This window comes from Sciurus carolinensis, chromosome 11, assembly GCF_902686445.1.
Source record: "Sciurus carolinensis chromosome 11, mSciCar1.2, whole genome shotgun sequence".
NCBI classification, from domain to species: Eukaryota; Metazoa; Chordata; class Mammalia; order Rodentia; family Sciuridae; genus Sciurus; species Sciurus carolinensis.
This window is the reverse complement of record NC_062223.1, coordinates 72413030-72427642: the sequence shown is the minus strand read 5'-3', so window position 1 is coordinate 72427642 and position 14613 is coordinate 72413030. Positions and strand designations below refer to the sequence as shown.

General features: G+C 38.9%; 1 protein-coding gene across 1 annotated transcript; it reads right to left on the bottom strand.

Annotated features, from left to right (window-relative positions):
* Positions 1 to 10051: 10051 nt before the first annotated feature.
* LOC124959544 (olfactory receptor 52H1-like) lies at positions 10052 to 11011 on the bottom strand. The gene has a single exon (XM_047517958.1). It carries the CDS (start codon positions 10997 to 10999, stop codon positions 10052 to 10054), a length of 948 nt encoding a protein of 315 aa, XP_047373914.1. The 5' UTR covers positions 11000 to 11011.
* Positions 11012 to 14613: the final 3602 nt, after the last annotated feature.

Genomic DNA, 14613 nt, shown 5'->3' with positions numbered 1-14613 from the left:
TTCCCATGGGAGAAGCATTTCCTACATGACATGAAGTCTCAGGGTAAAATGGAGCCTGTTTGGTCATTGCCCACTTAGCCTGGCGCATAACACTAGAAATAATTTTATGGTGAATTATTTCCATGGGACTAAAATAGGAATATGTTCTGATGTCTGGCCTTATTGGTTTATAATTCACATCTTTAAATTTCAAAAGATTGTCTCAGTTGGTAGCTCAGTGGTAGAGCACTTTCCTATTAATGTGAAAGGCCCTGGGTTTGATCCCCAACTATGCAAAAATAATAATAAATTTTTAAAAATATATATATCCTCTATTCTTTGCCTCACTTAAATAAAAACAACAAACAAGTATTATTTCACACACAAATGTTACAGTTCTGTTAGCATGATCTAGGAGTGATGCCTTAACAGTCAGCTGCTATTTAGTTCTCATGATCCAGTTCAAATTAAATATTTCAAAATGGAAGTTTCCACAATCCATTACTTACATGTAAATCTTGTCACTATTTTTAAATGATTGAGTATATGATTAATGGAAATTTTTCACATCTATTATAATATTTTATACATGTTAATGTGGCTCCTGTCTAGCCACTTGAACTCCCATTGAATTTTTTTAAAATTATTATCATATACAAATGGGATACATGTTGTTTCTCTATTTGTACATGCAGTCAAGGCATACCATTTGTGTAATCATATGTTTACATAGGGCAATGATGTTTGATACATTATTTTTTTCCCTTCCCTCCCACCCCTCCCACCCCTCTTTTCCCTCTATACAGTCCTTCTTTCCTTCATTGTTACCACACTCCTTATCTCTAACCCTAAACCTAACCCCAAACCTAATGCTAACCCCTCCCACCCCCCATTATATGTCCTCATCCGCTTATCAGCGAGATCATTTGTCCTTTAGTTTTTTGAGATTGGCTTATCTCACTTAGCATGATATTCTCCAATTTCATCCATTTGCCTGCAAATGCCATAATTTTATCATTCTTCATTGCAGAGTAATATTCCATTGTATATATATGCAACAGTTTCTTTATCCAACATCATCCTTGAGACTCTAGCCAGAGCAATTAGACAAACCAAAGAAATTAAAGGGATACGAATAGGAAAAGAAGAACTCAAACTATCCCTGTTCGCTGATGACATGATTATATACTTAGAGGAACCTGGAAATTCCACCAGAAAACTTTTAGAACTCAGAAGTGAATTCAGTAAAGTCACAGGATATAAGATCAATGCACATAAATCCAATGCATTTTTATACATAAGTGATGAATCTTCAGAAAGAGAAATTAGGAAAACTACCCCATTCACAATAGCATCGAAAAAAATAAAATACTTGGGAATCAATCTCACAAAAGAGGTGAAAGACCTCTACAATGAGAACTACAGAACACTAAAGAAAGAAATTAAAGAAAACCTTAGAAGATGGAAAGATCTCCCATGTTCCTGGATAGGCAGAATTAATATTGTCAAAATGGTCATTCTACCTAAAGTGCTATACAGATTCAATGCAATTCCAATTAAAATCCCAATGATGTACCTTGCAGAAATAGAGCAAGCAATTATGAAATTCATCTGGAAGAATAAAAAACCTAGGATAGCTAAAGCAATCCTCAGTAGCAAGAGCGAAGCAGGGGATTTTGCAATACCAGATCTTCAACTCTACTGCAAAGCAATAGTAACAAAAACAGCATGGTATTGGTACCAAAATAGACAGGTAGATCAGTGGTACAGAATAGAGGACATGAACCCATTGAGTTATTTTTTACCATATGGAATCCAAGTTATTTTACCTGAACTCAGTCCCACAGACAGGTAATCTCTTAGTCCATTTCTAATTGGAGCTGAGTTTGCCTCTCCTGCAGGCAAGTGGAAAGGTTAGGGTTTCTTTTGGGCAGAAGAAGCTGCCCAGGCTACCAACAGAGAAAGTGAATGTGAAGGAGCAGGATAGGGTGACTGCTCAACTGGGACCCAGCCCCATGCAAGAACTGTAGCAAAGTAATAGATCTATGAGAAATGTTTTAAAATGCAACATTTGAACTTTGTTTTTATTTTTTTTAATTTTTTTATTGTAAACAAATGGGATACATGTTGTTTCTCTGTTTCTACATGGCGTAAAGGCATACCATTTGTGTAATTATAAATTTACATAGAGTAATGTCGTTTGATTCATTCTGTTATTTTTTCCCTTCCCTCCCACCCCTCCCACCCCTCCCACCCCTCTTTTTCCCTCTATACAGTCCTTCCTTCCTTCATTCTTGCCCCCCTCCCTCACCCTAACTCTAACCCTAACACTAACCCCTCCCACCCCCCATTATGTGTCAGCATCCACTTATTAGCAATATCATTCGTCCTTTGGTTTTTTGAGATTGGCTTATCTCACTTAGCATGATATTCTCCAATTTCATCCATTTGCCTGCAAATGCCATAATTTTATCATTCTTTATGGCAGAGTAATATTCCATTGTGTGTGTGTATATATATATATATATATATATATATATATATATCTGGTTTCTTTATCCATTCATCAATTGAAGGACATCTAGGTTGGTTCCACAATCTGGCTATTGTGAACTAAGCAGCTATGAACATTGATGTGGCTGTATCTCTGTAATATGCTGATTTTAAGTCCTTTGGGTATAGGCCAAGGAGTGGGATAGCTGGGTCAAATGGTGGTTCCATTACAAGATTTCTGAGGAATCTCCACATTGCTTTCCAGAGTGGCTGCACTAATTTGCAGCCCCACCAGCAATGGATGAGTGTACCTTTCTCCCCATATCCTCGCCAACACCTGTTGTTGCTTGTATTCTTGATAATCGCCATTCTAATTGGGGTGAGATGGAATCTTAGGGTGGTTTGGTTTGCATTTCTCTTATTACTAGAGATGTTGAACATTTTTCCATATGTTTATTGATTGCTTGTAGATCTTCTTCTGTGAAGTGTCTATTCATTTCCTTAGCCGATTTGTCAATTGGATTATTTGCATTCTTGGTGTAGAGTTTTTTGAGTTCTTTATAGATTCTGGAGATTAGTGCTCTATCTGAAGTATGATTGGCAAAGATTTTCTCCCACTCTGTAGGCTCTTTCTTCGCATTGCTGATAGTTTCCTTTGCTGAGAGAAAGCTTTTTAGTTTGAATCTATCCCAGTTATTGATTCGTGCTTTTATTTCTTGTGCTATGGGAGTCCTGTTGAGGAAGTCTGGTCCTAAGTCGACATGTTGAAGCTCTGGACCTACTTTTTCTTCTATAAGATGCAAGGTCTCTGGTCTGATTCCGAGGTTCTTAATCCATTTTGAGTTTAGTTTCATGCATGGTGAGAGATATGGGTTTAGTTTCATTCTGTTGCATATGGATTTCCAATTCTCCCAGCACCATGTGTTGAAGAGGCTATCTTTTCTCCATTGCATATTTTTGGTCCCTTTGTCTAGTATGAGAAAATTGTATTTATTTGGGTTTGTGTCCGTGTCCTCTATTCTGTACCATTGATCCACCTTTCTATTTTGGTACCAATACCATGCCGTTTTTGTTACTATTGCTTTGTGGTAGAGTTGAAGATCTGGTATTGCGATACCCCCTGCTTCACTCTTTCTGCCAAGGATTGCTTTACTTATTCTGGGTTTTTTATTCTTCCAGATGAATTTCATAATTGCTTGCTCTATTTCTGTAAGGTACATCATTGGGATTTTAATTGGAATTGCATTGAATCTGTATAGCACTTTTGGTAGTATGGCCATTTTGACAATATTAATTCTTCCTGTCCAAGAACATGGGAGATCTTTCCATCTTCTAAGGTTTTCTTTAATTTCTTTCTTTAGTGTTCTGTAGTTCTCATTGTAGAGGTCTTTCACCTCTTCTGTGAGATTGATTCCCAAGTATTTTTTTTTCAATGCTATTGTGAATGGGGTAGTTTTCCTAATTTCTCTTTCTGAAGATTCATCACTTATGTATAAAAATGCCTTAGATTTATGTGCATTGATCTTATATCCCACTACTTTACTGAATTCACTGATGAGTTCTAAAAGTTTTCTGGTGGAATTTCCTGGTTCTTCTAAGTATATAATCATATCATCAGCAAAATAGGGATAGTTTGAGTTCTTCTTTTCCAATTCGTATCCCTTTAATTTCTTTGGTCTGTCTAATTGCTCTGGCTAGAGTTTCAAGGACGATATTGAAAAGAAGTGGTGAAAGAGAGCATCCCTGCCTTTTTCAAGTTTTTAGGGGGAATGCTTTCAGTTTTTCACCATTTAGAATGATATTAGCCATTATGATAGATGGCCTTTACAATGTTAAGGAATATTCCCACTATCCCTATTTTTTCTAGTGTTTTGAGCATGAAGGGATGCTGTATTTTATCAAATGCTTTTTCTGCATCTATCGAAATAATCATGTGATTCTTGACTTTAAGTCTATTGATATGGTGAATGACATTTTTTGATTTCCGGATGTTGAAACAACCTTGCATCCCTAGGATGAAACCCACTTGATCATGGTGCACTATCTTTTTAATATGTTTATGCAATTTGCTAAAATTTTGTTGAGAATTTTTACGTCAATATTCATTAAGGATATTGGTCTGAAATCTTCTTTCCTCGATGTGTCTCTGTCTGGTTTAGGTATCAGGGTAATATTGGCTTCATAGAATGAGTTTGGGAGGGTTCCCTCCTCTTCTATTTTAAGGAATACTTTGAGAAGTATTGGAATGAGCTCTTCTTTAAAGGTTTTGTAGAACTCGGCTGAGAACCCCTCTGGTCCTGGACTTTTCTTTGTTGGTAGGCTTTTGATGACTTCTTCTATTTCATTACTTGAAATTGGTCTATTTAAATTGTGTATGTCCTCCTCGTTCAGTTTAGGCAATTCATATGTCTCTAGAAACCTGTTGATGTCTTCAAAATTTTCTATTTTGTTGGAGTATAGATTTTCAAAATAGCTTCTATTTATGTTTTGTATTTCAGTCATGTCTGTTGTGATATTTCCTTGTTCATTCCGAATTTTTCTCTCATCTTCTCTTTGTTAGTGTGGCTAAAGGTTTATCAATTTTGTTTATTTTTTCAAAGAACCAACTATTTATTTTGTCAATTTTTTATATTATTTCTTTTGTTTCAATTTCGTTGATTTCAGCTCTGAGTTTAACTATTTCCTGTCTTCTACTACTTTTGGTGGTGGTCTGTTCTTTTTCTAGGGCTTTGAGCTGTAGTGTTAGTTCGTTTATTTGTTGAGTTTTACTTCTTTTATTAAATGTGCTCCATGAAATAAATTTTCCTCTAAATACTGCTTTCATAGTGTCCCAGAGATTTTGATATGATGTTTCTTTGTTCTCATTTACCTCTAAGAATTTTTTAATTTCCTTCCTAATATCTTCTGTTATCTATTCATCATATAGTAGCATATTGTTTAATCTCCAGGTGTTGGAGTAGTTTCTGTTTTTTATGCTTTCATTTATTTCTAACGATCTGATAGAATACAAGGTAGTGTCTCTATCTTCCTGTATTTGCTAACATTAGCTTTGTGGCATAATATATGGTTTATTTTAGAGAAGGATCCTCGTGCTGCTGAGAAGAAAGTGTATTCGCTCTTGGTTCGATGGTATATTCTATAAATGTCTGTTAAGTCTAAATTATTGATTGTGTTATTGAGATCTATGGTTTCTTTGTTCAATTTTTGTTTGGAAGATCTGTCCAGTGGTGAGAGAGGCATGTTAAAATCACTTAGTATTTTTGTGTTATGGTCTATTTGGTTTCTAAAATTGAGAAGGATTTGTTTGACATATATGGATGAGCCACTGTTTGGGGCATATATGTTTATGATTGTTATATCTTGCTGATTTATGGTTTCCTTAAGCACTACGAAATGTCCTTCTTTATCCCTTCTGACTAACTTTGGCTTGAAGTCCACATTACCTGAAATGAGGATGGATACTCCAGCTTTTTTGCTGAGTCCATGTGCATGGTATGTTTTTCCCCATCCTTTCACCTTTAGTCTATGGGTATCTCTTTCCTTGAGGTGAGTCTCTTGCAGGCAACATATTGTTGGATCTTTCTTTTTAATCCAGTCTGCCAGTCTATGTCTTTTCATTGATGAATTCAGACCATTAACATTCAGGGTTATTATTGAGATATGATTTGTATTCCTGGTCATTTGGTTCATTTTTTAATATTTATTTATGTATTTATATATATATATATTTTGACACACCTTGGTTCCTCCTTTATTTGACAGTTCCTTTAGGATAATTCCTCCCTTTGCTGATTTGCTTCTTTGTTTTTTGTCTCTTCCTCATGGAATATTTTGCTGAGAATGTTCTGTAATGTTGGCTTTCTTTTTGTAAATCCCTTTAGCTTTTGTTTATCATGGAATGATTTTATTTCATCATCAAATTTGAAGGTAAGTTTTGCTGGGTATAAGATTCTTGGTTGGCATCCATTTTCTTTCAGAGCTTGAAAAATGTTGTTCCAGGCCCTTCTAGCTTTTAGGGTCTGGATTGAAAAATCTGCTGATATCCGTATTGGTTTCCCCCTGAATGTAATTTGGTTCTTTTCTCTCACAGTCTTTAAAATTCTCTCTTTATTTTGTATGTTAGGTATTTTCATTATAATGTGCCTTGGTGTGGGTCTGTTGTAATTTTGTGTATTTGGAGTCCTATACACCTCTTGAACTTGATTTTCCATTTCATTGTTCAGATTTGGGAAATTTTCTGATATTATTTCATTGAATAGATTGTTCATTCCTTTGTTTGTTTCTCTAAGCCTTCCTCAATCCCAATAATTCTCAAATTTGGCCTTTTCATGATATCCCATAGTTCTTGGAGATTCTATTCATGATTTCTTACCATCTTCTCTGTTTGTTCAACTTTGTTTTCAAGGTTAAATATTTTGTCTTTAATATCTGAGGTTCTGTCTTCCAGGTGTTCTATCCTATTGGTTATGCTTTCTATGGAGTTCTTAATTTGGTTTATTGTTTCCTTCATTTCAAGGATTTCTGTTTGTTTTTTTTTCAATATCTCTAACTCTTTATTGAAATGATCTTATGCTTCCTGTATTTGCTCTTTTAACTGTCGATTGGTGCGATCATTCAATGCCTGCATTTGCTCTTTCATCTCATCATTCAATGCCTGCATTTGTTCTTTCATCTCATTGTTTGCTTTCCTGATCATTTTAATTATGTACATTCTGAACTCCCTTTCTGTCATTTCTTCTGCCATGCTTTGATTTTATTGATGTAACAGCTAGATTTGTTTGGGGCATTTTCTTCCCTTGTTTTCTCATATTGTTCAGGAATCAGTGGGTCATTAAGATATTGCAGATTTCCTCTATTGACTTATAATGTCCCTGAAGATTTCTAGTATTTCCCCTCTTATCCTTCAGCAGCCTGAAGTCTTGGAGGAAGTTGATAATGCGGTGCTCCACAAGGAAGCTGCCTCTCTATGGTTGGTGACCCTCAGTTGGGGTATATTCCCTGATAGTGGGCAGAGGTGCCTCCACTTGTTGACCAATGGTCATCCAAAGGGGAACTAGGCTGCGGGCTGAGGCAAGGTCTGTTTGTGCCTGTGTCTCTGGTTTTACCGTCCTTGTGGGAAAAACCTCCCCCGGCAGGGAAAACTCACCCAGTGGGAGGTCTCGCCGGTCACTTCCCCTCCTAGAGGTTCCCCTCAATCTACAACTACCGCCTGGGCTGGGTTGCCTTTCTCTGCAAAGTTCCCAGGGGCCCGAACCTACCTCCTGGGCCTGGGAGCCTCACCCTTCGCAGACGAGTCTCCTTAGGCTGCCTCTCCTCAGAGAATCTGCCCGTGGTCCTGGAAACTTAGCTCCACCCCAGGCGTGTCTCTGTGTGGCTCTTCCACCAAGAAGTCACCTAGGTCCTGGGACCCTACTCTGTACCTAATCGCCTGGCTATGCGGCCCCTCCTCTGAGCCGCCACCTGGAGCCCCATACAATAGCTCTGAGACCCAGAGACCCGCCACACACCTCTTCCTCCAGACAGCCCCCCGGTGTTTCGATGCAGTCACTAGGAGTCCAAGCAACTCACTTTGCATCTCCTCCTCCCGCCAACCGTCCGTAGCCCTAGGCAGTCACTCCAAGTCCAAGTGACCTGCCCTGTTCCTCCTCCTCCTCAGGGTAGCCCCCCGGGTGTTCAGGAGCGGTCGCTCGGAGACCAAACAACTCACCACTCGCCTCCTCCTCTGGCAACTGCCTGTAGCTCTGATGCAGTCACTCCTAGACCAAGCGACCCGCCACGTTCCTCCTCTTCCTCCGGGCAGCCCCCCGGTGTTCAGAAGCGGTCCTTCTGAGTCTAAACAGCTAGCCACGCAGCTCCTCCTCTGGCAACCGCCTGTAGCTCTGATGCAGTCACTCCTAGACCAAGCGACCCACCGTGCTTCTCCTCTTCCTCCAGGCTATCCCGGTGTTCAGAAGCAATCACTCTGAGTCCAAACAGCTTGCCACGCAGCTCCTCCTCAGGCAGCCGCCCGGAGACCCAGTGGTTGCTCCAAGTCCAAGCGCTGTGCTGAGCAGCCACCTCTACGATGTTCCCAGTGGTCCGAGTTTACTGCTGCAGTGGGAAGAGGGGCGTCTCGTCAGCCAACTCTACTTCACAAAGTTCCCTGCATTCCAGGGCTACCGCCCCATCCGGGACGCCTCCCCAATGGGAGAGACTCACCTGGCGGCTTTGAGTTGGTCCCAAGTCTCTCACTATCTCCTCTTTTGAATCCTGCATCCTGGAGCAACATGAAATGCAGCCGCCCTCTAGATCGCCATCTTGAAAACCCCACAAAATTTGAACTTTGTTGCCATCTTGCCTACAATCTCCATGGCTTTCATTTATTCTTTTAAAAAGAATTATTTTATTTGTTCTAATTACTTCTACATGACAGTAGAATGCATTTATAAATTTTGATAGATCATAAACAAATAGAGTGTAATCTCTCATTTTTCTCATTATACATATTGAACGATTCCATTGGTCATATACATGTACATGAGGTAATAATGTCTGTTTCACTCTACTATCATTCCTTCCCCCATACCCCTTCCCCTCCCTTCACTCCACTCTATTCTTAGACCATTAAACAAATTGTTTTAAATGATCTGAATTTTTCCATGGTCTGCAGTCTGACCTTTGCTGTTCTCTCTTCCTAAACCCAGTTACTTTGATGGGCCAGTTTTTTTTTTTTTTTTTTTTTTTCAACTCTGTGTCTTTACATACACTAATTCTTCTTTCTGAATCATCCCTTTCCCACTCTGCCAAATTAAATATATTGGATTTGAAGAGACAATGAGTCATACAAATAGAGATGTATATTTTATCTTGGACTACATTTCTATTGAAATTCAAACTTGACCACCTGGTAATTTTAGTTTGAGCATGTTTTCCCACCTTAAAGGCCATGGGAAATTAGCTTCCTCCTTTTATTTTTATTTATTTTTCTCTCATACTGAGTAAAGAATGATTTCAGGTTTTAGCATTGCCTTCTTCTTTTGCCTAAGGAAAAGAAGTCAGTATTCTTAGTTTAATAACTTGATGATTATTTGCCATTTATTGGATAAACATTAAATCACCACGCATGTGCCAGGACATACATGGGGTATATCAAAATCCAGGTTCTCACAGAATCATCACAGTCATAACTCCCTAACCTTCTGTGTTTAAAAAGAAACTAATATGATCCATAAATCTGAAAAGAAAAAATAATTCAGATTCCTTAGAGACATTTTTACAATGAAAGTGAGATGCCAGTCATTTTATTGTTTCATGAAAACTTTTAGATTATCTTAGAAGAATCATGAGAAGTTACACAAGCAGGTTACAAAAACTTTTGTTTCCACAAGCAAAAGAAATATTTCTTATTTTCTACACAGAATTTATTTTCTTATATCTGAGGTGACTGAACAGACTTCTGCCCCAAAAAACAAAAGAAACACGAGTTCTGGTTAATAAGGAATTTTTACATGTGTTCTTTCTCTGAAGTCACAGGCTACAGATTTAGTCTTTGACCTAACATGCTTTAGGAACTTGCCCCCATGCCCCAAGGCACTAGCCTCTATAACTGGGACCTTTTGGAAAAGAGCAGAACAACTTTGTCCCAGATCTGCTTGGTCTTTACTCCGTAGACAATAGGGTTGAGTGCAGGCGGAATAATCACATAGAAGTTAGCAAACATAATATGAAAGGTACGAGGGACATTATGTCCAAAGCGATGGGCGAGGATGGAGAAGAATGCCGGAATATAGAACATGAGGATGACACAGACATGGGACCCACAGGTGCCAAGGGCCTTCTGACGGGCATCTCGGGAAGGGAGGCGGAAAACAGCAGAGAGGATGAAGGCGTAGGAGACAGCAATTAGGATCACATCTGAGATGACGGTCATGACGGGAAAACAAAAGCCATACCAGATGTTGATGGAGATGTCCGCACAGGCGAGCCGGGCCACACCTATGTGCTCACAGTAGGTGTGGGGTATGATGCGTGTCCTGCAGAATGGTAGGCGCGTCAGCAAGAATACAACAGGCAGGATGATGCAGAAGCTCCGAAAGGAGATGCCCACAACAATCTTGATGATGGTCTTGGGAGTCAAGATAGTGGTGTATCTCAAAGGGGAACAGATGGCCACATAACGATCAAATGCCATGGCCATCAGGATGGCTGAATCCAGTACAAAACTATAGTGGAGGAAAAACATTTGTGTCAGGCACCCTGGGAATGTAATTTCTCGAGCTCCCAGCCAAAAGATACTGAGTGTCTTGGGTACACCTGCTGTGGACAGGATGAGATCAGTCATGGCCAGCATGGAGAGAAAGAAGAACATGGGTTCGTGAAGGCTACGTTCCACGGCAATGAGGTAGAGAAGGATGCAGTTTCCCATCACGGCTACAATGTAGATCATGCAGAAGGGAATCCCAATCAACACATGGAATTGCTCCAGGCCTGGGATCCCCACCAAAACGAAGTGTCCTGGGTTATAACTGCTCAAGTTGAAAACGATCATGGCAGCCCAGGGTGGCACAAATCTCAGTCCCGAGGCCAAGGGATGATAATGGAGGGTTAGAGTCACTCACACTTCCATCACTATTGACTCCTGAAATTAGAGTGACCATGTAATTTATCATGCAGAGGAACCCTTCTAAAGTGAAAAAAAGGTTAACTTTAATAATGATGGCAGCAGGATTGTCCCAAACACTGAAGATGTGTGGTTATCCTTTCTAAAGAGAATGTTCCCTCTTCTGATCACCCAAATTTGCATATTTTTTTCTGGGAAGACCTCCAGATTTGCTATACTCTTTTCATTACATATGGTCCTTGGATGTGAGTTAACAAGTTAGAGGACATATGTTTTCATGGGCTAGTGAACTCTAGTTTATGTGACTTTATGAACATCAGTGATGAAGGTCTTGCTGTATCATTGTAGCATATTGATCTCTGCCCTAAGACAACTACTTTCTTCTTCCAAGGCTACCTGATAAATGTAGTTCTTAGATTTGTGAGGCTAACACCCTTTATTGCCAAGCAATAACCAAATTGAGTTCAGTAAACACTCGCTGGTTTCTGACACTGTGCTGAATAACACGTGTAACCCAAATTTAAATTGGAAAAGTCCCTCTTATAACTAATGCTCAGGAGTATTTTCTATACAAAACAAAACAAAAAAGAAAGAAGACAGAAGAGGAGGAGAAAAGAAAAAAGATCTACCAACACACAGTACACTATACAAGTGTATAACACTTTGAATTTAGTAACACCATTAGTCAAAAGGATTGTTTCTTGGATTTAGTAACACCATTAGTCAAAAGGATTGTTTTTTTTGAATGCAAATTCTGTATGTAGACTCATAGCCCAAGACAATGCTCTCTCGATCACACAGACCCTCAACACTCCCATTCTCAGGCATACCCCAAACCCTACTCACATGATTCCGTAGGTTTGGTCTTCATGCATACACCCACACATACTCTTTCCGTAATGAACTCCCCTCCCCACCCCACACACACACCAAAGAGAGTCTAAACAATTATCTCATGGATTTTTGCACTGCCACCTGCTCTGCTCTGTAAATTCCAGAGAACATTCCTCTGGAATTACCTTTTAAAGACTAAGTTCTGTGTCTTCTTTCTTCTCCAGTAATGCCTCCCCCACCCTTTGCCTCCCCCAGACTTTGCCTTTGGAAAGTCTATTTATACTCTAAAGATCACCAACCACGCAACAATGCCAGGGACTCCCAGGATCAGCACTAGGATGAGGCTGTGACAGCTGTGCGCTTCATGTTCCTAACCTGACAAGGCCAAAACACAGGTTCAGCCTTTTCCCTTGCTCCTCTTTTTACCTCTTTCTTCAGGCTTAGTTCACAACAATATCCCTCAAACCAAGGCTTAGAGTACCCATTCTTCTGCTTTAGGCAGAGGAGAAATGAGATATTCTCTCTCTCTCTCTCTCTCTCTCTCTCTTTCCTGAACCTTCCTCATATGTAAGTGGAAGCACCTTTCCTAAAGCAACCCACACCTCCTCTACAGTGTCTCCACAATTTCTCTAGGTTCTGAGAATACAGTCCAGAATTCAGAGTGTGGACCGTAGTCTAGCCCCATATCTGCTGGGGATCCCTATTCTCTGGATTAGTTGCCTTCATCTCTCTTACTGAGTCACCTGCATCATGACTCTGATCCCCAGGGTCACAGAATTCACCTATTTACCCCACAACCTGATTGGGTTGTTCAGTCTTAGTTCTGAAAACTCGCATTTCACATGACTCACATACTTGAACAAAATACGACATCAGCATTTCAATATATGGCTTGAATCACAGCTGCCCAAGTTTGTCTGAGGTCATCTTTAGGCATACATACTAAGAAAAGGTATTCTCTAGTTTTTATATTTCCATGAACTCAAATACAAGAGATATTCATAAAAGCATTCCCAAGCACACAGGGGCACACAGATGGAAATTTAACTCTTAGACTTGTCATTCTACAATATGCAGCAATCTAAAAGATAGTCTGCTGTTTTTGTTGTTTTTCCAACAAGTCAATACCATTAAAAGGTGAGAGGAGTTAGATGGGAAAAGTACATTTCTGACTTACAATAATGTACGAATTGAACAATCAAATGCAATGTGATTCTTGATTGGATTCTTTTTTGTTCTTCTAATTAGTTATACAGGGCAGCAGAATGATTGACTTCTTTTTAAACAAACTAGGTATAGAATGCAATTAATAATAGACTTTTTATTTTATTTTTAATTAAAAAATTAAAATTACATGCATATTTAATGGGGGAAATATGATTTTATACATATTTACAATATCAAATGACTGTTAGACTAATTAAATCCATCACCTTACATACTCACATCTTTTATTGTGATGAAAAATTTTAAATCTATTAGTTTAGCTATTTTGAAATACACAATGCACTATTCTTTATTATAGTGACCACAGTCCACTAAAGCTCATTTCTCTTGAAATATTGTGCCATTTAGGCAACATATTTCTTTCTCCCAAACATCCCCCTCTCCCAGCCTATGCACCCTCTTTACAAATGGAATAGTATTCAACCTTAAAAGGGGCTGATTATATCATTTGTAACAATATGAATGAAAGTGGGTAAAATTAAGCTAAATTAAATAAGATGAGCACAAAAAACCAATACTGCATGATCTCTTTTATGTGTGGAACTTAATAAGTAGGAAAATTTAGATGTGAACTATGGATTCGATAATACAATGGAATTGGTGTTAATTTTATTGAATAGAATTAGAGTACATGGGGTGCCCACAGTGTCCCAATAAAATATTGGTACAGAGTGTGTACTCTGGAGCCAGAAAGCTGTATTGCACAATTTAGTTTAATCCTGGTTCCACAACATACTAGCCATGTGAATTTAGCCAGTTATTTGAACCATATGGCTCCTGTGTTCCTTGCTTTTTAAAAAAAACGAATATCTCTACTTTTGGCAGTTATTATGACAAGAAGAGACACATAAGAAAATACTCTTTAGTGCAGTGCCTGGAACATAATAAACATGCAACAAGTTTACTTCCCCTAATTAGATTATATTTCTCATTGTCAGTATTGTCACCAGCAGTGAGAACACATGAAGAAGAAAACAGAAACAGTGCATGAAAACTAACAATAGCATCCCTGGGCACACACAAATATCAGCACACTCGATTCTATTCCTTAAGTTACAGTTGTGGGTCCTTGTCTAGTGCCTGACACAGAAACTTTCTGAACAACACTAACCATGGCCATACTTAACCCAGTTGTGTAATTGTTCATACACAACTGTCCATCTCTTCTCATTTTTTGATGCCCATGCAATAGAGCATAAATACAAGTACTGCAGACCATGACCTCAGTGTATAACTGGGAGTTGCTCAGGAGGGAAAGTTGTAGTTCCCAGTCCACAGCTACTCAGAAATGAAGGGTTGAGCTTTTCATTCACTCTTTCTCTCCAAATCCAAGTTCCAGTCAAACCCCTTCAAACAGCTAACACTCACCTAATATTGAGGATTAGGTCAAAGGGAAAGAAGTAAAGTATGGTGCATACAAACAGAAAATTTTCAAGAGGGGCAAACAAACCAATCAAGGAAATGAATGGAAGGGAAGGAAC

Excerpts from the sequence above, each read along its gene's own strand:
- LOC124959544 (XM_047517958.1), bottom strand. The coding sequence starts at position 10,999 with ATGATCGTTTTCAACTTGAGCAGTTATAACCCAGGACACTTCGTTTTG.